This window comes from Protopterus annectens, chromosome 14.part0 (genome assembly GCF_019279795.1).
Source record: "Protopterus annectens isolate FY-2018-M chromosome 14.part0, PAN1.0, whole genome shotgun sequence".
Taxonomy (NCBI): domain Eukaryota; kingdom Metazoa; phylum Chordata; order Ceratodontiformes; family Protopteridae; genus Protopterus; species Protopterus annectens.
This window is the reverse complement of record NC_056748.1, coordinates 1,113,278,115-1,113,304,801: the sequence shown is the minus strand read 5'-3', so window position 1 is coordinate 1,113,304,801 and position 26,687 is coordinate 1,113,278,115. Positions and strand designations below refer to the sequence as shown.

At 42.2% G+C, this 26,687-nt stretch overlaps 1 protein-coding gene across 3 annotated transcripts in view; it reads right to left on the bottom strand.

Moving 5' to 3' along the window:
* Nucleotides 1-26,687, bottom strand: part of ADAMTS14 (ADAM metallopeptidase with thrombospondin type 1 motif 14) — a 1,616,175-nt gene that overhangs the window by 429,782 nt on the left and 1,159,706 nt on the right. For all 3 annotated transcript variants that reach the window (XM_044056898.1, XM_044056897.1, XM_044056899.1), the window contains exon 5: nucleotides 8,968-9,051. In XM_044056898.1, the coding sequence (XP_043912833.1) occupies nucleotides 8,968-9,051 (84 nt within the window). The remainder of the gene's footprint in view (nucleotides 1-8,967; nucleotides 9,052-26,687) is intronic.

Sequence of the window (26,687 nt, the reverse complement as noted above, 5' to 3'; positions counted from 1 at the left end):
TCTCCCCCCAACATAACTTTAACTATAAAGCCACACCTGCAGTTAACTATCCAGCAAAACTATACAACAGCGATTACGACATTACTGCTAACAAGCTATAGTCCCAGGATATTAGTGTTAATGTTTCTGTGCATCATGCAAAGTTTCTAATCTGATCTCCCAATACAACTTTAACTATATTGCAATACCTGAAGATAAGTACACAAAAGGCCAAACATGAATGAAGTGAATAAAACTGCTGACCACACACAGTACCACTGGCATGGGTGAGGTGGACAGCACTGCTGACCACACACAGTCTCCCTCCCACAGCATTGGCATGGGTGAGGTGGACAGCACTGCTGAACACACACAGTCTCCCTCCCACGGCATTGACATGGTTGAAGTGGACAGCACTGCTGACCACACACAGTACCACTGGCATGGGTGAGGTGGACAGCACTGCTGAACACACACAGTCTCCCTCCTACGGCATTGACATGGGTGAGGTGGACATCACTGCTGACCACACACAGTCTCCCTCCCACAGCATTGGCATGGGTGAGGTGGACAGCACTGCTGACCACACACAGTCTTCCTCCCACAGCATTGACATGAGTGAGGTGGACAGTAGTGCTGACCACACACAGTTTCACTTATACAGAAATGACACAAATACTTCTTTCTGTACATTTTGCTGAGTTTAAGTTTGTATATACTGGGTTGTTGAACTTACAAGTGTTGCTTTGTGTTCTGTCTTAACAGAGCATACATCACAGGCTGGAATTTAATAATTTACGTAATGTTGCTTAGGTTAAATGATATATAGCAATACATGTGCAGAATAATGTTTTTTATGTTAATTATAGTTTGATTACTTTTATATGAATGTAAATTTGCCTATGTCACAAGTGATAATTCAATAAAGGTGTCTGAAAAAAAACCCCTAGAAAATACATCACTTTAAATTGACTCTTGTCTATTATTTGTCCATCTAAAATACATGATTATTTGTGCACTGTCATTACAGAGATATAATTTTTGTAAAGTTTTTTTTTTGAGGGGAATAGCCCCTCCTTAGCAGACCATCTCTTTAGCTGTATAACCCACCTCACGAAGGCCAGTCCTGTATTTATAGTTGTACATTCGGGAATCATTTCTAGTAAAGAGGCATCCCTTTTCCTCAGTAGTGTGCCTTACTTCCTGTTTGCCTCTTTACCATCTAAAGTATTGCTTTCCTCTCCCTTCTTCACATCACACTCTATCACTTATTCTTTGCAGTCAGTTATCTTCAGGCACTCCCTTAGTTGTCTTTATTGGTGGCAAAAGGAGATAGCTATTAAGATTTATTTATTTATTTGTCTTTATTTTCCAGGAAAGTTTGTCTATTTAGATGTTCATGCAAGATTACTTCATATACCTAACTAAATTACACAAAGTATCTCCTGCATATTATTTACTTCATTGGGTTGCTCAGACATATAAGCTTCAGACTGCTGGCATAAAAGTATATTTTCCTTACCCAGCCAACAGCTAACTTAACTCTAATAAACCACTTGCTATAGTCACAGCAAGTCGCTAGTTAAAACCTAATACCATACCCAAAGGGCTAAAGCACTTCACTCCTGTCTCCGGATTGCAGAATTCAGAAATGCTGCTGCTGCAAAAATGTGAGCTACTAGTGTACTCCTGATCACAGCCACCTAATGTGTTGCTCCCAGGGCAGATGTCTTCTTTGCCCCAGCTTCTGCTCCATCCAATCTATGCTCTAAGGAAAGCAGATTGTTTCATTGCACTTTTACTGGTCTATCCACATTGCAACTACAATTAAGTGCACTGCCATAGTTTTTATGATACAGTTACTATGACACTAATACCTGACTTATCTAAACTTATATGTCCAGTGTCTTTGGCCACTGTTGGAACTCTACATAGTTCTTACTATATCTCGGTGATTTGTTGGGTACCAGAACCACAGACTTTCTTATTTATTTATTGATTGATATTTGTTGAATATATATATATATATATATATATATATATATATATATATATATATATATATATATAAAATGAAGGCATATGTTTACATTGCAAACAATTAATTGACAAAAGTGCTATAAAGTACATAAATGGCAAGTTATTTTAGCAAAAAGCATTCAAAAAGGTGCACTGCATAAGGTTGTGAATGTAATAATGCACTTTAGGAAAAAGGGGGCTACAGGGGAAATACAAGGAGAGAAGGAGGGGAAAGAAGGAAAGGAGATGGTTAGCTGGATTTAAACAGCAGGAGAGAATATACAGAGGTGCATTCTGGGTTATGTAGGCAAAGATGAGGAGAAAATGAGAGAGGAGTAAAGATGGGGCAGAAGACCTGGAGTACAAATGGAACAGAGCCATGAGTTACACAGAAATCTTTTTAGTGAGGAATTGAAGGTTAGAATATTTAGTGAGGACCTGATGGTTAATGGGACAAAGTTGCAAGTTTTTATCACACAGTGAGAGTAAAGGCAATGGCCTTTTGTCTTATGTGGCTTATGGATGGAAAGGAGATTTTTGTTATTTGAGTGGAGAGGTCACTTAGGAAGGAAAGTCTGGAGAAGACAGCCCAGAGTGGGACAGTCAGAGGGTTTACATATTAGTGCATAGGCTGCTATTAATTGGGCCTATAGGCTGCAATTAATTGGGTCTAGATGAGAAGGTGGAATAATTCTACCCAGTTAAGTTACTTGAAGGTAGAGCAGTGATGGGGAAATGGATTTTTGTGGTGCAAATATGAGCAACGTTATTGCAATATTGATCCAGTTCAGCCTTTACTGTTGTTCTAAAGTTAGTAAATATATATGTGCCATACAGAGTGAGAGGTATGTAGGTTGTGGTTAGGATTACCTTGGTAGAATTAGTGAGAGACTGCTTGCTTCTGTACAGCATACTTAGTTTTTGATGCCTCTTTTTAACAGCTCTGAGAATCTGAAGGTCAAATTTAAGGTCATCATCGATGGTTTGGTGGAGTCCTTTTGTGTGAGTGACTACTTCAATTTCTGTGTTGTCTAGAAAAGAGATTCTAAAATTGGATTTGGCTTAGGTAAAGTTTCTAGGGAGAATAATAGCAACTCGGATTAAGTAGAAGATGGACATTTCTGAACCAGCTTTCAGTGGAGTTAGACTTCTTGTTGAGGGTGGGTGAGACTGTTAGAGGAGCATACATGTGTGGAGTCATCTGCATATTGTATGAGAAAGGATTGTTTTGATGAGGTATGCAAATTATTTATGAAAATATGGAATAGTAGAGGGACTAAAATGGAACCTTGGGGAGCTTCTGTGTTGACATGCAGGAAGGAAGACAGAGCTAGTTTACCGATTGCCGTCTACCTGTCAGGTAACTGATAAACCAAAGAAGGGTGGATTCAGAAAGCCCAAGTTTGGAATTTTCTGCAGAAGTTTGCTATGAGAAATGCTGTAAAAGCCTTTGGATCGACTGAAGAATAGAGTGGACATGAGCTTTTCTTCATCCCTGGCATTTGTTGTCATGGTCCATGAATGAGAACACAGCAGCAAGTGTGCCGAGGGAAGGACAGAAACTGTGTTGTTTAGGAATAAGGACTTGGTGTTGAAGGAGGTGTTTGCGAAGTTGTTTGTGAATGCATTTCTATAATATTTTGGAGAGAGGAGATAGAATAGCTACAAGTCAAATGTTTGATAATATCAGACAAGTTACCACCAGAGAGGATTAATATAGGACTTTTTCCAAAGAGTAGGAACATAGCATTCACTGATGGACCTGTTAGTTAGTATTGACACTGGGTATGCTATTGCACCAACTACTATTTTAGGTATTCCAAGGGTAGGTTGTCAGTCGAAGGCGAGCATGGTTTAAGTTTTTGGAGAAATTTCCTAATGTAGAACATGGATTCTGTTTGTAGGTTAGATATGAAGCAGAAGAAATCAGACATGTTGTGGGAGTAAGCAGTCTATGATATGGAGGGTGAACTAGATGTAGTAGGTGGTCATAGAGGCCTGAGGGGGTGTACTTGAAGAGGTACTTCTGTTACGGGCAGCTATACTGTCAATAAAATAAGTGTTGAACTGAGATGTTATTTCTAATTTTGAATTATTTGGTATCAGACTGGGGATGGGTTTAGTACCTGGGTGAAGTACATTTTTAATAAGAGGACCAGAAGGTTTTAGGGTTGTATCTGTGTTGGTTTTGTGGTTGTTAGAATACTGCTTTTTATCTAAGCTCACTTGATTTTTGTTTGGTTTCTAACCTCCCTAAATATTTGCTGATATTGGGGTGTTTTACTTACAAGCCATAATTTCTACTCTTTGTCTCTTTTATGCATAAGAATTCTTGTGCTGTTAAACAGACAAAGTGTGTCATTAGTTTTTACCTTTTTTTTTGATAGAGGCAAAACTATTTCATATGTCTAGGAATAATTCATTGAAGATGAGTATAGCATCATTGAAGGAGAAGTGCATTATGATGGACCAGATGATGGACTGTAAGGCTGCTATGAAAGATTGTTGATTGAAATGAAGTTTGAGATATTTCTGGTGTTTTGTGTATGTGTTGCTTGGACTGATGGGTTAATAGTCGGTAGGTCTAAGTTGAAAGGTGACCATTAAAGGAGTCTGAGAGGGCTCAGACGGCCCTATACTTGTTGGGGTCAGAGACAATAATCCAATCAAGAATGGTGTCCTTATTAAAGGTTTTATAATGGTGTGCCTACCTCTCAACTGTCTAGATATTCACAGAATGTTCAGATTTTTGCCTCATATTTTTGGTCTGTTCCTCATAGACTGTGTGATTTTTTTTTTTTGTCAAATCAGTGAATGGGTGTGCTTCCTTTGAAGGTTGGGCATTGGGCTGGCAACTCGGCACCATAAAAATCCACTGCCCATCATTAGCGGACCAAAGTTCAGCTGTGGCGACCCCTAACCGGGAAAAGCCGAAAGTCTTTAGTGAGGACTGAAGTGACTAAATAATGACATACATTTGAATTTCAGACTTCATATCCTTCAGAAAATGCATTCTAACTCAAAAAGTGTTATTCTAGCAACGTTCTAAGTCTGTAAGAGCAATAGTTATAAATCTGTTCCCCCCTAACACATTATTTTAGGCTTTGTTGAAATTTTTTGTTCTAAGAGGTTGAGAGCTATGATGGCAGGCAGGGGCATCAATGAGCTGGGTTTTGCCAAAAAGATTTATACTTGAGCTTATAAATGTGGGGTAGAAGATGTGCCAGCCAATACTGACATCACCTAGTATGTATTATCCAGCAGAGGATGTTTTCTAGCGTGTCTACATTTCCCATGGAGGGTGTACAGGACAGTGATAGAGAGTTACTTATGTTTGTTTAGTCTGAGGAATGAAATAATCAACTCAGCATTGTTGAACTTGGGTACTGTGTTACTGTAGGGGGTAATTTCATATGAGTTTGAGTACAGAACAGCAGTTCCACCAGCTTTCTTTAATGGATGGTCTGCTCTGATAATATTGTAGCCTGGGGGCAACATTTCTAAGCCTTTCATGTGGATTTTGAGCCAGGTTTCTGAGATGGATAGTATATCTAGAGAGTAACTGGACATCCAGGCATGCAGTTCTGAAACTTTATTGCGTATACTATGTATATGCATCGACATGATGTTTACTGTTTATGGTGAGGGAGGGGGTGGTGTTGGTTGATGGCATGATTAGGACCTGTGTTAGGGTGGATGGATATTTTGAGGAAGTAAAACAGAGATCAGTATTTTTTTTTCACGGATGAGAAGAACAGGTATAACAGGCAGAGTTAAAACGACCATGTTTATAAGAAGTTGAAGGGATACACAGTAGTTAGAGAGGTGGGAGGCTAAACAAGCCATAGGTGATATGTAAGAGGATTGTGGTGGATAGGAAATAGTAGTGGAGGTGTGTCATGATAGGTTGGGAAGGTATGAGAGTTGTTAGAATTTGGTTAGTGGAGCTGTAAAGGGGGGAGGAGTTTTGTGTCAAATACATGTAGTGAAAGGTCTCCAGAAAGTAATCAATGGAAGATGGATGGAGATTAGGAGCAAATACAAAAAAAAAAGTTAAGCAGGCTCTACAAGAAGGAATTCTGTAACAGGATGTACATGTTTGACTTGGGGGTGTATGTGAACGGTGAAGTGATACCTAAAGGAATAACATGTTCGCATCCAGCCAGTACTAATTCTAAATTGAGAGAGTTACCATTCAGTGAAAAGCTATCTCATCAAATGTACTCTCCCTGATCGATCCCCTAAGGTGGCTAATTGTAGAATGTGTTTTGTATTTTATGCTGTACTGTGAGCTCACAGTATGCTAATTAATCAATAACCCACAGCTGTGTGTGTATAATTCTGGATTTACCCATGGTTGGTGTGTTTGGTCATGAGGGTAAAGCCCGAGTGACCAAAGAAAGCCAACCGTGGGTAAATCCAGCATTGCCCACACCCAGCCGTGGGTTATTGCTATTATTCAATGACATTATTTAAGAAAAAAAATACTTACTTTTCTTAAATAATGTCTTTGTATAATGCCTCTGTGCTGCCCTTCCACATTTTTCCGGTATCCTGGGGCTTTTTCTGATGTACTGCACATGTGCATGGGACTTGCGTTCCAATGCTTACCCAGTACATCAGTGCTTTGGAAAGGAAGCAACAGAGAAAAGAAGGTCTCCATTGCTCTTTTTTTTTTTAAATAAAAAAGTGTCAGACAATTTAGGGGTAGGAGAGAGACAGAATGGACGAAATACAAAGAAAATCAAGTACGTGTCTTTAGTTTTAAATAACGTACCTGATTTTCCTACTATATTCTCCATACTGTCTTACACAGTTTTTTCTCATTTACTGATCAAATCTTCATTAATAGGGAACAAGGTAAAATAACTGAATCTAACTTCCCTGATCTTAGAAATACCTTTGACACTGTTGATCACATCTTCCGACTTCATAAGCTCAGAGAATCAGAATTTTTAACCAAAGTCCTGCAATGGTTTATGAGCTACCTCACTAATGGAACCTTAACACTTCTTGTGAGGGTGTTTCACAGGGGTCTGTGCTTGGTTGATTTCTCTTTTTACGTTTCTTTGATGATCTCTCTTGGGACCTCCCTCATGCCAGATACATCCTTTACACAGATGACAAAGTTCTCACTAAAAGCAATAAGAACCCAACCTGTCTGAAAAACTAACTTCAAAGTGAATTTATTACCATCTAGAACTGGCTTCCTATAAATGAACTCAATCTCAACAGTCAAAAAGGTTCATAAATGTTATTTGGCACTTAATATAAACTAAAGCACTCAAAGAGTTTTATTATAAGAGACCCATTATGTTCTCCACTCCTTTCTGTCACTGAACAAAAGTATCTAGGCCTACTTTTCTACCAGCACCATACCTCTCAACCTCTTAGAGCAAGAAATCTGGACAAACTCATAAATAATGGGAAAACAAAGGCCCAAAAATAGGGATAATTTTTAAATATTGTTCTTATAAACTTAGAAAGTTGATAGAATAACAGGCTTTTCATTAGTATGAGTTTTCTGAAGGGTATAAAATCTGAATCTCAAATGCCTGTCATTATTTTCTGCTTTCCATCCTCAATGATTTTCCAATCATTTGCCTGAAAACCAAAAATTTATGAGGAATGCACAAAAAATATGACAAAAATCTGGGAAGTCTGCAAACATCTGGACAGTTGAGAGGTATGACAACACCTCACCTTTCACAAATTTGTTGAACTGCAAATTAACAAAGTAGTAGCTCAGATAAGAATATCATATACAATCTCCCATCTTCAAATTGTTGAAGCCAGATGAGTGATAGCCATTAATGTGCCACTTCCCAAGCTGGAATATAGATTCTCAGTCATAGCCCGTAGACCTTCACATACTGCTTCTGAGTTGCAATGGGCTGAAATCAGGTTCTCAGATTCACTCACCTTTCCAGTTGTCTTGCACTACATAGAAGTAAATGGTTTGATGGGCTAAAAGGTTACACTCCTCCTTAACTCCTTTATCATTAAACTCCTCGGTTAAGGATACCGTCCTCCCCTTCTCAATAACTGACTAACAAAACCCTTCCTACTCCCTCCAAACTTCTGTCTCCTTCCATCTAGACTTCACTTTACACTTGCTACCTGTCAAGGAGCCTTCTTCAGATTAGCCATTGCCTATTGTAACTCTGCCTGAAGCCGTCAAACAGACCGATAATTGTACAATATTCAGGAAGTCTCTTCATTCTCACCAATGCAACTACTTCAGACACACATGCCAAGTGTCTCCTACATCACCACTCTGCCTTCAACCTCTGCATTTATATTTACAAAGAAAACTAATACTAAGGGTTTTTTATCTTTCTATTTATTTTTGTGATGCTGTTATCTATCTTTTCCATTCTGGTTATTTGTATCAATGCCAGACTGAAACTTGCGCTGTGTTCATACATATACATACTACTGAGTTACACGATTGTTATGTAGCTGTACTTTCTTGTGTGATGCTATCATTTGTACACCTGACCTATATGTTTTATATAATGCAATTATTCTGTACGTGTGAATGATGTGTGTTATCTTTGTACATTTTTACTCCGTGGGACAGTTTTGTACTTTGAATTTTCCTGCTTTGCCCAGGTTGAGGCAGTAAAGGATCTTCTGACTAGTCTACTTACCTGGTTAACAAATATTAATTAAACAGATCAAGTAACTCAGTTTCAGGACTAGTTTTAGAAATGTTCTACAACATACGGTAAATCCCATGCAAATGGAAATGTGGCCACAGCATATCCAAATTTCTCTCAGTTTTCAGGAGCATTACTTTATATGATTTATTTACTGCAACATCAATTTAACTTATTTTTGGATACTGCTTGTAATAATTACGATGCATAAATTATCTACATATTATTTTTAGTTCAGTTTATGCATTCTTTCACGTGTAAAAAATAAAAATTAAAGTAAAATTTATGTGCAAATGGATTAACTTACCTGCCGGTATCCAACCATGATTATTCTGACAAGGACAATGTTTATGTGTGTTCCCAATGACTCGTCATGATAAATTTCATCCACCTACAAAAACAAGCAAAATCCTTTTAGCTTAAAAACACACACTTTTCCATGGTAGGAACATGGTAGCAGAGTCAGTCAAATAGCTCATCACCCTCCTGTACTTACTCCATTTAAATATGCTTTCCTGTTTCCACTTACTTATGTTATTTTCCCCAGTTTTTTTAAGTTTTACACTGCTATCTCATATAGCAAATCATTACACCTGGATGATGACACAGAAGGTTAAGGCAGGCTGTCAGCTGTAGTTCCTATGGTGCAGTCTTTGATTCCCTGACCCCCTCATCTGCTTACCATGTGACCTTGAGCAAGTGACTTCACTGGACATTGCTCCCAGTTCAGCAGTGAAAGTGGACTGCGTGTCCAATGGGCCTACCTGGTTAACAAGTGGGTATTTATCTATTTACCTACTTAGTAAAATGGTGAATTATCCACTGATGTCCCTTTGTACTACTCCCACTCCAAATTTCCTGGAAATGTATTAGTCTTGACTACTCACTTTTCTGCAAGTGTATTTCCTACTGCCCATGTTCAGTAATCCTTTCCCTCCCACTTTACTGAAATTATTTACCAACTACTCCTGCAGTACTGCCCCCCTCCCACTTTACTGGAATTATTTACCATCCACCCTCCTGCAGTACTCCCTCCTCCCACTTTCCTGGAACTGTATTACTTACTGCCCAGCCTCAGCACTCTCTCACAAGGTGTACTACATACTGCCCTCCTTCAGTACTTCCCCTCTTACGTATTACCTACTGCTCCCATCAGTATTCATTTCGCTCACACTTTACTTCAAGTATACAATGCCCTCTCTCAGTACTCCTCATCACACCCCTTCTACTGGAGCTGCATTAACTACTGCTCTCCCTTTGTACTCCCCATCACACCCCTTTTACTGGAAGTGCACTACCTACTTCAATCCCTCAGTACTCCCCATCACGCCTCTTTTACTGGAAGTTCATTACTTACTGCCCTCACTTTGTACTCCCCCATCACACCCCTTTTACTGGAAGTGCATTACTTACTGCCCTCACTTTGTACTCCACATCACACCCCTTTTACTTAAAGGAAGTGCATTATCTACTGCCCTCACTCAGTACTCCCCATCACACCCCTTTTACTGGAAGTGCATTACCTACTGCCCTCCCTCAGTACTCCCCATAACACCACTTTTACTGGAAGTGCATTACCTACTGTCCTTCCTCAGTACTCCCTATCACACCCCTTTTACTGCAAATGCAATACCTACTGCCCTCACTTTGTACTCCCCATCACACTCCTTTTACTGGAAGTGCATTACCTACTCCCCTGACTTTGTACCCCCCATCACACCCCTTTTACTGGAAGTGCATTACCTACTGCCCCCCTCAGTACTTACTCTCCCTCCTACTTCCTGGAAGTGTAGTACCTATTGCCCCCGTCAGTACTTACTCTCCCTCCTACATCCTGGAAGTGCATTACCTACTGCCCCCCACAGTACTTACACTGCCTCCTACTTCCTGGAAGTGTAGTACCTACTGCCTCCTCAGTACTTACTCTCCCTCCTACTTCCTGGAAGTGCAGTACCTACTGCCCCCATCAGTACTTACTCTCCCTCCTACTTCCTGGAAGTGCATTACCTACTGCCCCCCTCAGTACTTACTCTCCCTCCTACTTCCTGGAAGTGTAGTACCTACTGCCCCCCTCAGTACTTACTCTCCCTCCTACTTTCTGGAAGTGCAGTACCTACTGCCCCCCTCAGTACTGACTCTCCCTCCTACTTCCTGGAAGTGTAGTACGTACTGCCCCGTCAGTACTTACTCTCCCTCCTACTTCCTGGAAGTGTAGTACCTACTGCCCCCTCAGTACTTACTCTCCCTCCTACTTCCTGGAAGTGTAGTACCTACTGCCCCCCTCAGTACTTACTCTCCTTCCTACTTCCTGGAAGTGTAGTACCTACTGTCCTCTGTCAATACTGCCTTACCCCTCTGTACTGTAAATACCCAAGTCATCTAAAACAACAAACATGCACTGTGGAATAAAACAAAAAATAAGCAAAGTTCCCTCCACACTACAAATCACTGACCACAGCAATGACACTGTCAAAAACACTAACTCATTTAAATACCTGGGACTCTGGATACATCCATCTCTTAGCTTCTCCCTACACTTATGACAATGCAAGAAAGAAAATAAACCCACTACTTTTCTGTGCTTACAAAATCTCCCCCTTCCTCTCTCAACCCTCCAGAATTGCAATAGGAAATGACATTTTACTATTTCGACTAGAATTCATCCTTCCCATCATAGCATATGCCATTATGCCTCAAAATGAAATCAAACTCTCATTCAAACACTCACCAACAAAATAAGTAGGTTCATTAAACACGCACCAAAGACTGCAAAAAGTACAGTTGTGTACACTTACCATAAATGTAGATGTTCGAGTGTCTTCACTGTTGGAGTCATGCCTGTAGGGTTCTCCCCTGCCAGCAGGCAGTCCTCGGTCGGCCAGAATCCCAAAGTCTGGGTCCAGCATCGGCTGTTCAGCCATGCTCCCTGACGTCAGAGCGCCAGGAGTTCAAAGCTGACAGCCGACGCCATGTTCTCCAGTTTTTCTTGCCCCAGATGTCAGGAGTCCCAAAATTAATAAGGTCCCATACCCTTTGCAAATACACCTCAGAAGAATGGTGAAAAAAGGAACCACACAAAAGTAAAAATAAGAGGGGACAGGAGGGAGGGAAACCCAGACTGCAACAGTGAAGACACTCGAACATCTACATTTATGGTAAGTGTACACAACTGTACTATGTTCATCGTGTTTCACTGTTGCAGTTATGACTGTAGGGTAGAATCCCAAAGCAGAATGAAAGGGAGGTGGTCATAAAGAAGAAGGGGCGGCTAAAAGGCCCTGCAAGACTGCAGAAGCAAAGCCTGCCCTAGACTTAGAGTAGAGAGGTAGATTGTAGTGCTTTGAAAAAGTATGCACTGAACTCCAAGTTGCAGCTTCCAAAATGTCTTTGGTAGGAACTCCCCTGAGGAAGGCAGCGGAAGTGGCAGCAGCTCTGGTGGAATGAGTCCTTATACTCCCTGGGATTTGCTTTCCATGGTGTGAATAGCAAAATCTGATTCCATGAGCAATCCATTTAGAAATGGTCTGTTTTTAAATGGCTTTACCTTGGGAACTTGAAGCATAAGAAACAAACAATTGCTCTGATTTCCTGATGTCCTTGGTTCTGTCCAGGTAAAAACGTAGTTGTCTGTGTACATCCAAGGAATGTAAGATCCTTTCCCCTTTATTTTGAGGAGTGGGGAAAAAAGTTGGCAAGTGAATAGTTTGATTTAAAGCCACTTTGGAAACCACCTTAGGCATGAAAGTAGGATTAGTCCTTAAAGACACCCTGTCTTGATGAAAAATAATATAAGGTTCCACAGCCATGAGAACTTGCAACTCCGAAACTCTCCTGGCAGAGGTCAGAGCTAACAGGATGGCTGTTTTCCAAGATAAAAACTTGAAGTCAGAAGTGGCAGCAGGCTCAAAAGGAGGTAAGGTGAGCTTTTCCAAAACATAGTTGAGATCCCAAGCAGGAATGGGAGGAGATCTAGGGGGCCTTAAGTTCTTAGCTCCTCTGAGAAACTGTCTCATGAGCTGGTGGGAAAAGATTGGAGGGTCTGTATTATAATGAGCAGAAATAGCAGAGACATGTATCTTAATGGAAGAGAAAGAGAGACCCTTATGTAAGAGGTCTGTCAGGTAAAGTAAAATCAAAGGAATGTTAGGAAGAAGAGGATCAGAATCCTGAGCCTGCATCCAGGAACAAAATCTTTTCCATTTTCCTGCATAAGATTTTCTAGTGCTAGGACGTCTGGCTTCTAAAATGACATCCATAACCTGCTTGGGTAGGAGAGAATGAATCAAAGACCCTGGATTAACCAGGCCGCCAGGCTGAGAGTTCTGACATGGGAGTGTAGAACTTGACCCTGGTGTTGGGGCAGAAGGTTCGGAGTCTGTGGTAAAACCCAAGGGGGCTCCAGACAAAGGTTTTTCAGAGATGGGTACCAAAACTGTTGAGGCCAATTTGGGGCCAGCAAGATTATCATCTTGGGCTTGTCCTGTTTGATCTTTAATAATACCTGTGGAAGAAGAGGAAGAGGCGGAAAGGCATATCCCGAGAGGTTTCTCCAACTGAATGATAGTGCATCCACTTTCCAAGCTTGTTCGTGGAAAGTCCTGGTGCAAAAAATCTGTAGTTGATGATTGAGGTGGGATGCAAAGAGGTCTATGTGAGGACATCCCCAGACTGCTGTTATCATCTTGAATATTTTGGTGTCCAGCATCCACTCGTGTTGGTCCGAAAGGTTTCTGCTCAGACTGTCTGCCAGGAAGTTTTGCTTTCCTGGTAGAAACTGAGCTTGAAGGTCCAGATTGCAAGCTAGAGCTGTGTTCCACAGATCCATGGCTAGTCTGCAAAGGGGGTAGGAATGAGATCCCCCTTGCTTGTTTATGTACCACATAACTGTGGTGTTGTCTGTCCGTATCAGTAGTTGTCCTGGTTGTACAAGATTCCTGAAGGCCAACAGAGCTTTCTGAAAGGCTAACATTTCCTTTAAATTGATATGCAGATGCTTTTGATCCTTTGTCCAAAGGCCCTGCAGACAGTTGCCCTGAAAATGGGTTCCCCATGCATAATCTGAGGCATCCGTGCTTAGTATCTGAGTGGCAGGAGGCAGACAGAAGGGTTTTACTTTGTTTAGAGTACATGCCTTGGACCACCAAAGGAATTCCTTTTGAAGACAAGGCAGGACTGAGATCAGTATGTTTAAACTGTGGCAATGCTGAGACCATACACTTTTTAGGTACCACTGTATTTTCCTCATATGTAGTCTTGCATATGGTACGAGAAGGATGCAGGAGGCCATCTAACCCAAAGCCTGCAGGAATCTCCTTGCAGATAGCTGAGTTAAAGTTGCCAAGGTTTTGAAAGTTGAAGCCAGCTGTAACTGTTTTTCGTATGTCAGAAATGCCATCTGGGTTGTTGTGTTTAGAGAAGTGCCCAGAAAAATTATCTGTTGTGAGGGTGTCAAATTTGACTTTTTTATGTTTACAGTGAATCCCAGGAACTTGAGAAGATTCTGAACAAACTGTAGATGCTGGAGTAAGACATCCTTGCTGTCTGCCTGAATAAGACAGTCATCCAGATAAGGGTAAATTTGAATTCCCTTGAGTCTGCAATAAGCTACCACTGGAGCCAGGCATTTGGTGAAGACCCTGGGTGCAGTAGACAATTCAAAGGGCAGCGCAGAGAATTGAAAGTGCCTCGATCCGGCCTTGAACCTGAGGTATTTTCTGCGGTCCTGCCTGATGGAAATGTGTAAATATGCCTCCTTTAAATCTAAAGTTACAATCCACGCATTTTTGGTCAGCATTGGAAGTAGCTGCTGTAGAGTAAGCATCTTGAATTTTGGTATCTCTAGAAAAGTGTTCAAGACTGACAGATCCAGAATGGGTCTCCATGAATTTTGCTTCCTGGGGACTAGAAAGAGCCTTGAGTAAAAACCTTGTCCCATCTCTGAAAGTGGAACTAGTTCTATGGCTTTCATAGCCAAGAGAGCTTCCACCTGGTTTAAGGCCTCTGCCCATTGATGTTTTGGAAGATCTGGCCATCCGCTTGGCCTTGGTAGGGTATGAAAATGGAATTTGTAACCTCTTGAAACCACATCCAGAACCCACTTGTCTTGGGTTATATGAGTCCAATTTTGGCGAAAAAGAGAAAGTTTTCCTCCGAGAGGGGCTTCCAGGCAAGAAGTTCCTGCAGCCCAACAGAGGGAGTAATTGAGTCTGTTTCCTATGAGCTTGCGACCTGTCCTCTCCTCCCCTAGGGGTGGAAGCAGTCCACTGTCTTGGTCTTTAAGAGGCTTGTGTTTGAGGCCTTCCTTGGGAGCGTCTGTATAAACCTCTCTGAGGCCTGTCTGAATTGGGAAAGGACCAATTTTTAGTAGGCCAATTCCTACTAAATCTGGGTGGCTGTACTTGTAAGAAATCTTTAACTGTTTGCATGGATTTTGCCTTGTCCTCCATCTTTTTAATCACCTCTTCGGCTTTAGATCCAAACAAAACATTATGCTGAACAGGAGCATCCAATAATTTAGCTTTTACTTGATCTGGCAAATTTTGTTCCTTTAACCATGCATGCCTTCTAATTACTGTGCCAGAGGCAGCAGCCCTACAAGAAGCCTCCAAGGCATCAAATCCACAGTGTAAACCATGCTTCCCAACTTGTTCAGTGGCATGCATTAAGTCATGTAATTCCTTATCATCTGCACAGACGGAAATGGAAGTTAGCTTTTGTTTTAAAACAGACAGGAGAATTTGCTGGTATTTCAGCATATGAAATTGACAGTTTAAAGCCCTAATAGATAAAGTAGCAGAAGTGTACACTTTTTTGCCCCATCTTTCTAAAGATCTGGAATCCTTCTCAGTGGGAATGGGATTTTTAGCAGAAGCGGCCTTAACTCCCTTAGGACCCTGAGAAATGGTTTCAGGGTCAGCAGTAGGGTTCTTGTATAAAAACTGGTGGGAATCAGGAACCCTGTAATATCTATCAGGCTTAACAGGAGCTGGAGGAAAAGAGTCAGGGGTTAAGTTAGCCTCCAAAAAAGCATCATCCACAATATCCAAAATAGGAGGAATAGCCAGGGGTCTATGTTGGGGAAGAAGAAGAAAATCCCTTAGTCTTTTCTTAGATTCCGAATACTCCTGTCCTTCCCAGTGGAAATGTTCCCTCATTTCATGCAAAGTTTCCCCAAAAGAGAAGTCCTCAGGGGGAGAAGCTGAAGGAATGGATTCCTCAGCATCAGAATCCTCAAAAGGAGGGAAAGAATATTCTTGGTCAGAAGAAGAAACTGAAGAAACAGAAGCCTGATCAGAGGAGTCATAATAAACTTCCTGCCTTGGCCTTTAATCTGGAGGGGGATGTGAACCCCTAATCATAGTAAGTAAGTCCTCCGCCATCTTAAGTAACTGTTTCTGTGACTTGGGAGCCGGATCAGAAGAGGCCTGTGTTGCAGTCTTTGATTTGGAAGGAGTCTTTTCCTTTGTCTTTGGCTTTGCCTTTATTAGAAGCTGAGTAGGCCTGAAAACCACTTCGGAAGCCGGTACCTGCACAGCGGCTCCGGACCCATCCGAAGGAGCATTGTCCGAAGGTCCTGCAACAGAAATATTCAAAGGCCTAGTTGGCTCCTCGTGGGAGTCCGTTTCAGCCATCGGTTCCGAAATGGCCGACGACAGGGGCTGCAAAAGCGCCTCACTGACGACGGACGAATCTGAAGCTGGCCCTGCTTGAATGATATCGTCTGATTTGGACCTCGGAGGCCTGTCTTTGTCCTTGCGTCGTTTGTGAACTCCGGTAGCCGGAACCGTATCCGATGACATTTTGAAATTAAAATGCCTACCGAAGTAATGAAATGCAAAATCGTACCTTCGTTTAATTGTACGTTGATTGAATCTAGCACAAAACCGACAACTAGCTACATCGTGGTCAGGGCCTAAGCAAGGAATACAGTAAGAATGAAAATCCTTATGAGGTATTCGCTTCCCACATGAAATACAATTATTAACTTTTTCTGACATCGGACTGGAGCAAGAAAAAAGTTTCCCCAATGGGGTACTTAGCTTTGAGTAGGAGAAGAAAGTCTTCGGACTGAAGTTTGTTCAGAAAAAATTGTCAGGAGTCAGCCGACTGGCACTTGCGAACTGCTATCACCGCATGGCAAGAAAGACTGGAGAACATGGCGTCGACTGTCAGCTTTGTACTCCTGGCGCTCTGATGTCAGGGAGCATGGCTGAACAGCCGACGCTGGACCCAGACTTTGGGATTCTGGATGATCGAGGACTGCCTGCCGGCAGGGGAGAACCCTACAGTCATGACTGCAACAGTGAAACATGATGAACATCAATACAAAAAGCAAAATGGCTTTTTGTCAGACAAAGACCAGACCTCCTTCTCTGATCACAACCATTCAAATTGCTACTGAACTAAACTTTTACTCTACTAGCTTCCAGACTAATATGCGAGTCCTCGTCGCACAGTCTTAACAAACATGACTATTCTGCACCTGCATCACAGGCCATAAGTTTAAACTCCAGCACACAAATCGCTGCATCTCTGAACTAAGTACAAAATCAGAGGTCCATACCAACCTCAAAGACACATCTTCTAACCAACAATTTTATTCTCAGCTAAAAATGCGTCCCCTGAAAATGACAAAATGTTGCTGTAATAACACATAACCTAATTAAGCCATAAAGTCTGACTTAGTGATACATTCCTTACTGCCTGTTCTTTAACCCCTCTGTACTTAAAACCCTGGTCATACTAATACACTGCTAAGGTACTTCAAACTCTGGGTCTGTATTGTAAGCATTCTCAACAATGCAATGCATGTTTTATAAACCTGCTCACGTGTCTCTAAGACATTACAGAAACTGTATACATGCCCTCCTGCAAACACAAATTATGACACCAAAAAGCCATTGCGACCAGTTTGTTCCAAATTCAAACAGTAAACCAGCATGCAGCATAACTTGTTTTAATACAGCAATAATATGTTGAACGTACTATCTTGAATGCAAAACTTCAAGAACTTGGTAAGACACATAAGGGGAGCATTCAATTTTTCACCCCCCTGACTAAAACAGCAGCATCCAACAATCTCTGGCTGTAGCAACCCACGGCAGCCTAAGTAGTGTGTCACCAATCACTCCATTCATTAACCATCTTCATTAAAAGAAAGGGGGAATACAGGGGTTTCCCATGCAGATCTCTCTAAGGCTCTGTTGACCACTGAGGGTGAATATCTTGCTAACATACACCAAAAAGACCCTTCTCTTTCCTGCTCAGCCTTATATAATCTTCCACCCCCTGCGCATCCCTATGTCTCACTTCCTCCCAAGATACTGTCCATCTGGCTAATTAACAGCATCCTAACCTACCAAAACTAAACACTGTAACATAGGACTTCTGCACAAATCTCTCTCCTAAAGCAAACTTCATTTCCTTTTATTACTGCATATAAATCCTGTACATTCTCAACAATTGAATAATTATGTATACTTTACATCCTGCGATACATATCTGCAATTATTAAACTTTAATGCTTTCCTTGGCAGGGACAGAAATTGGTCAGTAGTGTCAACGCTATACCCGTTAACAAATTCAAATAAACAAACAAATAAATACATTAATAAATAAATGTAGTATCTGCTGATCTGTCTCAGTTCTCCCCTTTGTCTCACTTTACAGGAAGTAAATTCAGTACTGCCCTCCCTCAGTAGTCCCTTACAAGGTGTATTACCTACTATCCATGTACAGTATTATCCCTTCTACCCCACTTTACTGGAAGGATATTGCCTAGTGCCTTCCCTCAGTACTCCTCCTTTCCGCTTTACGGGAAGTGCATTACCTACTGCCCTCCCTCAGTAGTCCTCCTCCCTCCCACTTTACTGGAGGGATATTACCTACTGCTCTCCCTCGGTACTCCTCCTCCCTCCCACTTTACAGTAAGTGTATTACCTACTGCCCGCCCTCAGTAGTCCTCCTCCCTCCCACTTTACTAGAAGGATATTACCTACTGCCCTCCCTCGGTACTCCTCCTCTTCCTCCTCCCACTTGACTAGAAAGATATTATCTATTGTACTCCCTCAGTACTCCTTCCGCTCCCACTTCCCTGTAAAGATATTACCTATTGCACTCCCTCAGTGCTCCTCCTCCCTCCCAGTTTACTGGAATGATATTACCTACTGTGCTCCATCAATGCTCCTCCTCCCTCCCACTTTACTGGAAGGATATTACCTACTGTGCTCCCTCAGTGCTCCTCCTCCCTCCCACTTTACTGGAAGGATACCTACTGTGCTCCCTCAGTGCTCCTCCTCCCTCCCACTTTACTGGAAGGATATTACCTACTGTGCTCCATCAGTGCTCCTCCTCCCTCCCACTTTACTGGAAGGATATTACCTACTGTGCTCCATCAGTGCTCCTCCTCCCTCCCACTTTACTGGAAGGATATTACCTACTGTGCTCCATCAGTGCTCCTCCTCCCTCCCACTTTACTGGAATGATATTACCTACTGTGCTCCATCAGTGCTCCACCTCCCTCCCACTTTACTGGAAGGATAGTACCTACTGTGCTCCATCAGTGCTCCTCCTCCCTCCCACTTTACTGGAAGGATATTACCTACTGTGCTCCATCAGTGCTCCTCCTCCCTCCCACTTTACTGGAAGGATATTACCTACTGTGCTCCATCAGTGCTCCTCCTCCCTCCCACTTTACTGGAATGATATTACCTACTGTGCTCCATCAGTGCTCCACCTCCCTCCCACTTTACTGGAAGGATAGTACCTACTGTGCTCCCTCAGTGCTCCTCCTCCCTCCCACTTTACTGGAAGGATATTACCTACTGTGCTCTATCAGTGCTCCTCCTCCCTCCCACTTTACTGGAAGGATATTACCTACTGTGCTCCATCAGTGCTCCTCCTCCCTCCCACTTTACTGGAAGGATATTACCTACTGTGCTCCCTCAGTAACCCTCCTCCCTTTCACTTTACTGGAAGGATAGTACCTACTGTGCTCCCTCAGTAACTCTCCTCCCTTTCACTTTACTGGAAGGATATTACCTACTGTGCTCCCTCAGTAACCCTCCTCCCTTTCACTTTACTGGAAGGATATTACCTACTGTGCTCCCTCAGTACCCCTCCTCCCTTTCACTTTACTGGGAAGATATGACCTATTGCCCTACTTCAGTACCTTTTCTTCCCCCACATTTACTGGCAGTGTACACTCAGTATTCCCTTTCCACTCTACTGGAAGTGTATTATCTACTGTTTTCCCTCCATTGCAATATGCATTTCTTACTACCCTCCCTCAATGTTCCTTCTCACCTAGCTTACTGAAAGTGTGGCAGATGCTGCCCTTCTTCAGTGCCCCCCCCACACGTTTCTGAAGTGTATTACCTTTTGCCATACTTCACTACTCCCTTACAAACTGCATTTACTTACTGCTCCTCCTCAGTACTCCATTACAAGAGGTATTACCTACTACCCTCCCTCCTACTTCACTAGAAATGTATTATCTACTGTTCTCCCTCAGTACTTCTCCTCCTGCACATTTTACTCGAAGTTTATTCAACTCACTACTCAAAGACAAGATACTGCATGTATGGATGATGCAGTGGTGCAATAGTTAGCGTTGTTGCCTCACAGCAAGAGGTTCTCCGTTTTGATTCTTGGCTGGGGTGCCTTCTGCATGGAGTCTGCATGTCTTCCCTGCATTTGTGTGGGTTTCCTGTAGGTACTCTGGTTTCCTCCCACGTTACAAAGACATGCATCTGGAACATTGCTCCCTGGGCCTACGCTGAAAATTGGCTCATTCCAAGTTGAACTTTCTGGTAAACAACTGTAAAATAAATACAAATTAAAAAAATAAAAGTATTGCCTACTGTCGCCAACTACCCCCCATCACAATTTACTAGAAGTGTATTACCCTGTCCTCCCACAGTACTGATTTACCAGGCCTATTACCAACTGTCCTCTCTCAGTATTCCCTCTGCCTGCCGCTTTGCTGGAAGTGTGCTACCTATTGCCTTCCCTCACGCTACCATACTAGGTGTATCACCTACTATCCTTCTTCAGTACTCCCCTTCCCTTCAGTTTTACTGCAAAGATATTACCTACTGCCCTCACAAGGTGTAAATGAGTATTGAGAGAGGGCAGTACTCACTAACAAAGGTGTATTATTACTGCACTGTCTCAGTACTCCCTTACAAGTTGCATTACCTACTGCCCTCTCTCGGTACTCCTTCCTCCTCTTACTTTACTGGACATGTATTAGTACTACTGTCTCTCAGTACTCCCTTACAAGGTGTACCATCTACTACCATCCCTCAGTACTCCTTCCATCTCTCACTGCATGGATGTGTATTACTACTGCCCTCCATAAGTACTTTCTGTCCCCCCCACTATGTTTTACTTGAAGAGGGTGACAATGCCGTTGCTGCTTGTGCCTCTATGCTGATATCTGCCTGCATATCCCAAATTATTGTCTGCCTGCTGTAAATCCTCTTGCCACCACTATGGGAAGGGTTGTCTGCTAAGAAGTTCAACAATGTTGTTTGTATCCACTGGAAAGGAGAACAGGCCAGCAGTGACTGAAACACTCTGTCACAGCCAGCCCCGCCAACACCTAGGCCACAAGATAACAAGTACTTTAGACAATAGCTCACCTTATGCACTTCCGAGTATGAATTTCATAGACTAGCTGTAAATATTACTCCTCCAGATTAATCTTTCTCCTGTTCTGTCAATATGCTTAATCCATAAGCATTCTATAGTAACTTTGTTTTTGAAAATTGCCAGACTAGGACTTCAAACACGATTGGACAAACTAAAGCAATACCAGGGTTGTTACTTCTACATATAGCCCTCAAAATAAATCAAGATATTTTTTCGAAAGACAGACTATGCGAAAATATCACACAAGCATCCACAGAGACCCTCACAAAACAATTGATCACCATCCTGAAAACTCATTTATGAAAAACAATAACTGCACAAACACAAACATCCAACTCAAAAACATAACTAAGAATATCATTCAAACAGATTGTGTAATAACTGTCAGGTTTTGCTCATTAAAACTTGGTTAACAACTTTAGTCTGTTTTCAAATATAATGTCTCTGTTTCTTAAAATCATCATTCAAGTCAATGACATCGTGTTTCTACTTCACGCATCTCTTATACAAGTTGTAAATATGTGTACTTAATTGCAAAATTATGTTAACTTATTTATTTGAATTTTATTCATTATAGGACTACTGCAAACAGTATTAATTTAAAACATGCAGGCTTGTCTTATAACCTCAGTTTTACCAGAAATGGTTAACATTTTTTAAGTAGCGTACTCTGTAAAGGGAATGTTTGCTGTGCTCTCTGTGATATCCTCCTTAGCAAGACTATTATACTTCTCAACATTGCTCAAGTATTCTGGTCAAAGTAAAAAAAGGGAGGTACAAAGTGCCAAAATCAGCAACAGATTTATATGCTGCTCTTATAAACTTAAAATGTTGCTAACAGATTTGACATTAGCATGCATTTCCAAAAAGATATGAAGTCTGAAACTGATACACCTGTTATTATTTATTAACTGCAGTCATCAGTTATTTGCCAGAAAACCACCGATTTTACAAGCAACAGAGTGAAAATATGAGAAAAAAACCTTAATATTCACTGCAATTCTGGACAGTCGGGAGGTATGACTCAGAAAAGGCCTCACCACTCACAGAAAGTGCCTATTGCAAGTAGATCAACTTGTGCAATGGTGAGAAATTGTGATTCTGAGACAGCTACAGCCACAAGGAGAAAGATCTCATTTTCGACTCAGTAACATATCTATTACTCACACTTTTCCTAGAATTAGTGTTATCACTGTGGTGGCGGTGCTGCGGTAGCGTTGTCGCCTCACAGTAAGACGTTGTCCTGTTCGATTCTCAGCTAGAGCGTCCTCTGTGTGGAGACATGCGTTAATGGGCGTACCTTCGTTGAAGGTTGTGCGTCAGGGCCGGCAACTCGACATGTAAAAATCTACTGTCAATCATTAGTGGACCGGAGTTCCGCTGTGGCGACCCCTAACCGGGAAAAGCCGAAAGACACAACAACAACAAGTGCTATCAGTTCTCATGGCAGTAGTGTTTTCCTCTGAGTAGGCAAAGGCAACACATTTACACACACACGCACACACACATATTTACCCATCGACAAACAAGCCTCCAATAGCCAATAACATTCACAGACACTTCAACACAAGCACAGGGAGACACACACACACACACACACACACACACACACACACACACACACACACACACACACAGACTTTCAGTTCTTTACCTAATCCCCCTAGTATAATCATCATCATCATCAACCCCCTTTTTCCCCATTTTCTACATGGGGTCAGGGTATCGTGTTAGCTGTCACTCTCTCTTTCAGTTCAGTGCCACACTCCTGCCTTCTTCATCACTCATGCCTGACTTGTCACAGATCTTCCCTCACACAATCCATCTACCTCTTTCCTGGATGCCCTTGTTTCCTCTTACCCAACACCTGTCTGTCCCAAATCTTCTTTGCCAGATTGCCTTCGGTCTTTCTGCACATGTGTCTGAACCACCATAATCTCTTCTCTCTGATCTTTTCTGCAATTGGAGCTACTTTGGCTTCTACTCTGATGTCCGCATTTCATCTGTCCCACAGTCAGCATCCTACCATCCATCTCAAGCACTTCATCACCATCACCTCTAGTGTCTTCTCCTGCTCTGCCTTTACTGCCCAGGTTTCTGTACCATACAGTAGTACAGGTCACACCACTGTCTTGTACACCTTACTTTTCAGCTTCTTTGGCATTTATCTGGCATACACTACACCTGACACTCTATGCCAGTTGGCTGCAACCTCTCTGATTCTAGCTTTGACCTTTTATTCAGACTTCCCTTCTCCTCAACCACCCCTTCCAGATACTTGAAGCTATTTACCTGTTCCACTAGCTTCCCTTCTATCTCAATTCTCAGCTTCTTCTGATTTCCCCAAATTTCTGCCATTACCACTCTTATGTGTGCTTAGTTTCATCCCATGTGTCTTCAGTTTTGCATTCCATTTCCCTATACTTTGCTGAAAGTTTTGCTGAGTCTGCCTGTAATGCCACTTCATCTGCATATAGCAACTTTGTTGATCTGCACCCCAACCCGACCTGTTTGCTAATGTAGTCCATCACCAGCATGAACAGTAGTGGGCTCAGAGCTGAAACCTGATGCACACCTACTCCAATTGAGAACCTCTCTGTGAAACGAACAATGTTTGTACTTGAGTCATTGGATCTTTGTACATAGCCTGCGCTGATTCTACCAAGGTTTCTAGGACTTTGAACCACCTCAGGACTACCCAAATCTGCTTTCTTGGGACCTTGTCATATGTCTTCTCTAAGTCTATGAATGCACAAGTAGATTCTTTCCTCATCTCTAGCTTCTTTTCAACTATCTGTCTCACTGCAAACATTTGGTCAATTGTGCTGCATCCTGATCTGAATCAAAACTGCTCAACTTCCATCTTACTTTCTACTACTCTATGTATCCATTTCATCAGTCACCATTTCCAGAACTTTCATTCACTGTGGCAAGAGTTTGATGCCTCTGTACTGCCCACAGTTGTAGATGTCCCCTTTGTTTTTGTACTCTGGCACTGGTATGCTTATTCTCCAGTCATCTGGGATACCCCTTTCTCTACACTGCTATGAGTACCCTCAGGAACCACTTCTCCCCTATCTCACCCAGCCTCTTTATCATATCTACTGTGATCTCATCTGAGCCTTCTGCTTTCCCTGACTTCATTTTCCTTAGTGCTGCTCTTACTTCCTCTGTGGTGGGTTACTCTTCTTCTTTCATTGTAGGCTGTTTCTGGGGCAGTACAGCTTCTGTGTTTTATTTTTTTTCATTTAGAAGCTGCTGGAAATACTCCTTCCATCTGCCTTTGATGTTCTGTGGACTAGTAAGCAGGTTGTTGCTGGCATCCCTTATGAAGGGTGTCTGACTATCTCCTTTATCTTTCTGTCTTTGCCTTGCAACCTGATATAGTTTCTTTGTACCACCTACTGAGTCACTTTCCATAACTGGGAGAGCACCTCTGATGCCCTGTTCTTTGCTATTGCAACTTCTTTCTTAGCCTCTTGTTAGCCAATCAGTAGTCCTTCCTAACCTGCTCCATATTTCCTATCTCCCACTTTTTCCTGCACTACTTTCTTTCGATGACTTCATGGACTCCTGCCTTTCACCATCAGGTTCCCTTATGTACCTTATTTCCATACTTGGCTTGGCCACGTATTTGTTCTGTAGGCCTTACAGATGCTATTTTGAGGCCCTGCCATTCTTCCTGAACTCCACCTATTTTCTCCTCCTCTTGGGGTGTTACAGCTCTGAGTAATTCTTTGAATATTGCACTTTCTCGCCAGTCAAGTTCCATATCTTCAGCCGGGTCTCTGTTGACCTTAGAGCCTTCTCTGACCAATGCTTGCAGCTGATTGTGGCAATCAGTGGTTTATGCTGTTGTCCAACTGTTTCACCGGGGATAACTTTGCAATTGCCGATTCTACCCCAGCTCCCTTTCCTTATTAGGAGGAAGCCTACCTGTGTTGCATGTTGGCTACTCTTGTATGTGATTTTGTCACTGTCTTTTTAGTAAACCATGTGTTGGCTACTATCAAGCCATTACCAGAAAGAAGTCTAGAATGGCCTCTACTTCTTTATTCCTGTTGCCCCACCCATGTGGACCCAGGCAGTCTTCATATCCTGTTTTGTCTGGCTTGATATATGCATTCATGTCACCCATTATCAACACAGATTCATGTCACCCTTCTTTATCTAGTAGGTCTTGCAACTTCTGTCTGAATGTACTCTTCTCTTCACTATCACAGCCCTGCTGTGGGGTGTGAGATTATGAATGTCCTGTCATTAGGCTGGAGCCTAATTGCTATGAGTCTGTCACTAATTCTGATGGCATTCCTCACTGCCTTCTAAATCTTCTCTCACCACAATTTCTACACCATTTCTAGCTTGTCCTCCTCCTAAGTAGTAGACTATGGATCCCAAGCCAAGTGGCTTTGTTGCATTTCCCTTCCATCTTATCTCCTGGATACATACGATGTCCAGCCTCCTCCATACCATCATGTCATCCACTCCCAAGCTCCACCCTATCAGTGAACTTACACTGAGTGTAGCAATTCTTAGTTCATGTGTGGCAGGTTGACTGGTTATAGGTCAGCTTTAGCTCAACAGAGCTATCCCAGGTAACTCAGGCTCGGTAACTGGACAGAGGACTGCCAGTAGCTTATTGAACCAGAGCTAATGGGCTTTATGGTGGGCACCCACTGGCCAATAGGAGCACATACACTCCTCCTACCATTAGCATGGTTCCCTTTCTTAGGTCAGAGTAGGCTGGGTCCTCAACCGACTTATCACCGACAAATACCCTTGCCCAATTGGCAATGTTAGTCAACATGACCAAATCACCTAGAGCCATAATTTTACATTGTCAAGTGGCTAGCCCTGCAACAGCATGCAGTCTGTGATCTGTGTTTTCCTATCTTGAGGATACCTTGCAGCACAGTAGAATCCCAAAGTAGTTGGTCTTATACTATTCTTCCACTATAGGGCACCATGTAGAGTCTATGCTGCCACCCACAGCCCCATTCATCAGTGAGTCTGAGATGGGAAACCCTCAGCATGTTTTTTGGAGCTGGGAGGATCCCACAGAGACACAGGGAGAATGTGCAAACTCCAAACAGGCATTGGCATTGAACCTTGTGCATTGGAGGCGAAGACGTTAACCATTACTCCAAAGGGTATCCTACTGTAATTGCTAAACAGAAACACCAATACACACACACACACACACACACACACACACACACACACACACACACACACCCGCACACACACAAATTCATTCTCAAACATACACATACACATACACACTGACACAATCCCACAACTTTACTGAACTTTGCTCCAGCAATGGAAGTTTATGCAGCCAAGTCATTTTCTGAACTGCTCAGCAGCATAAAT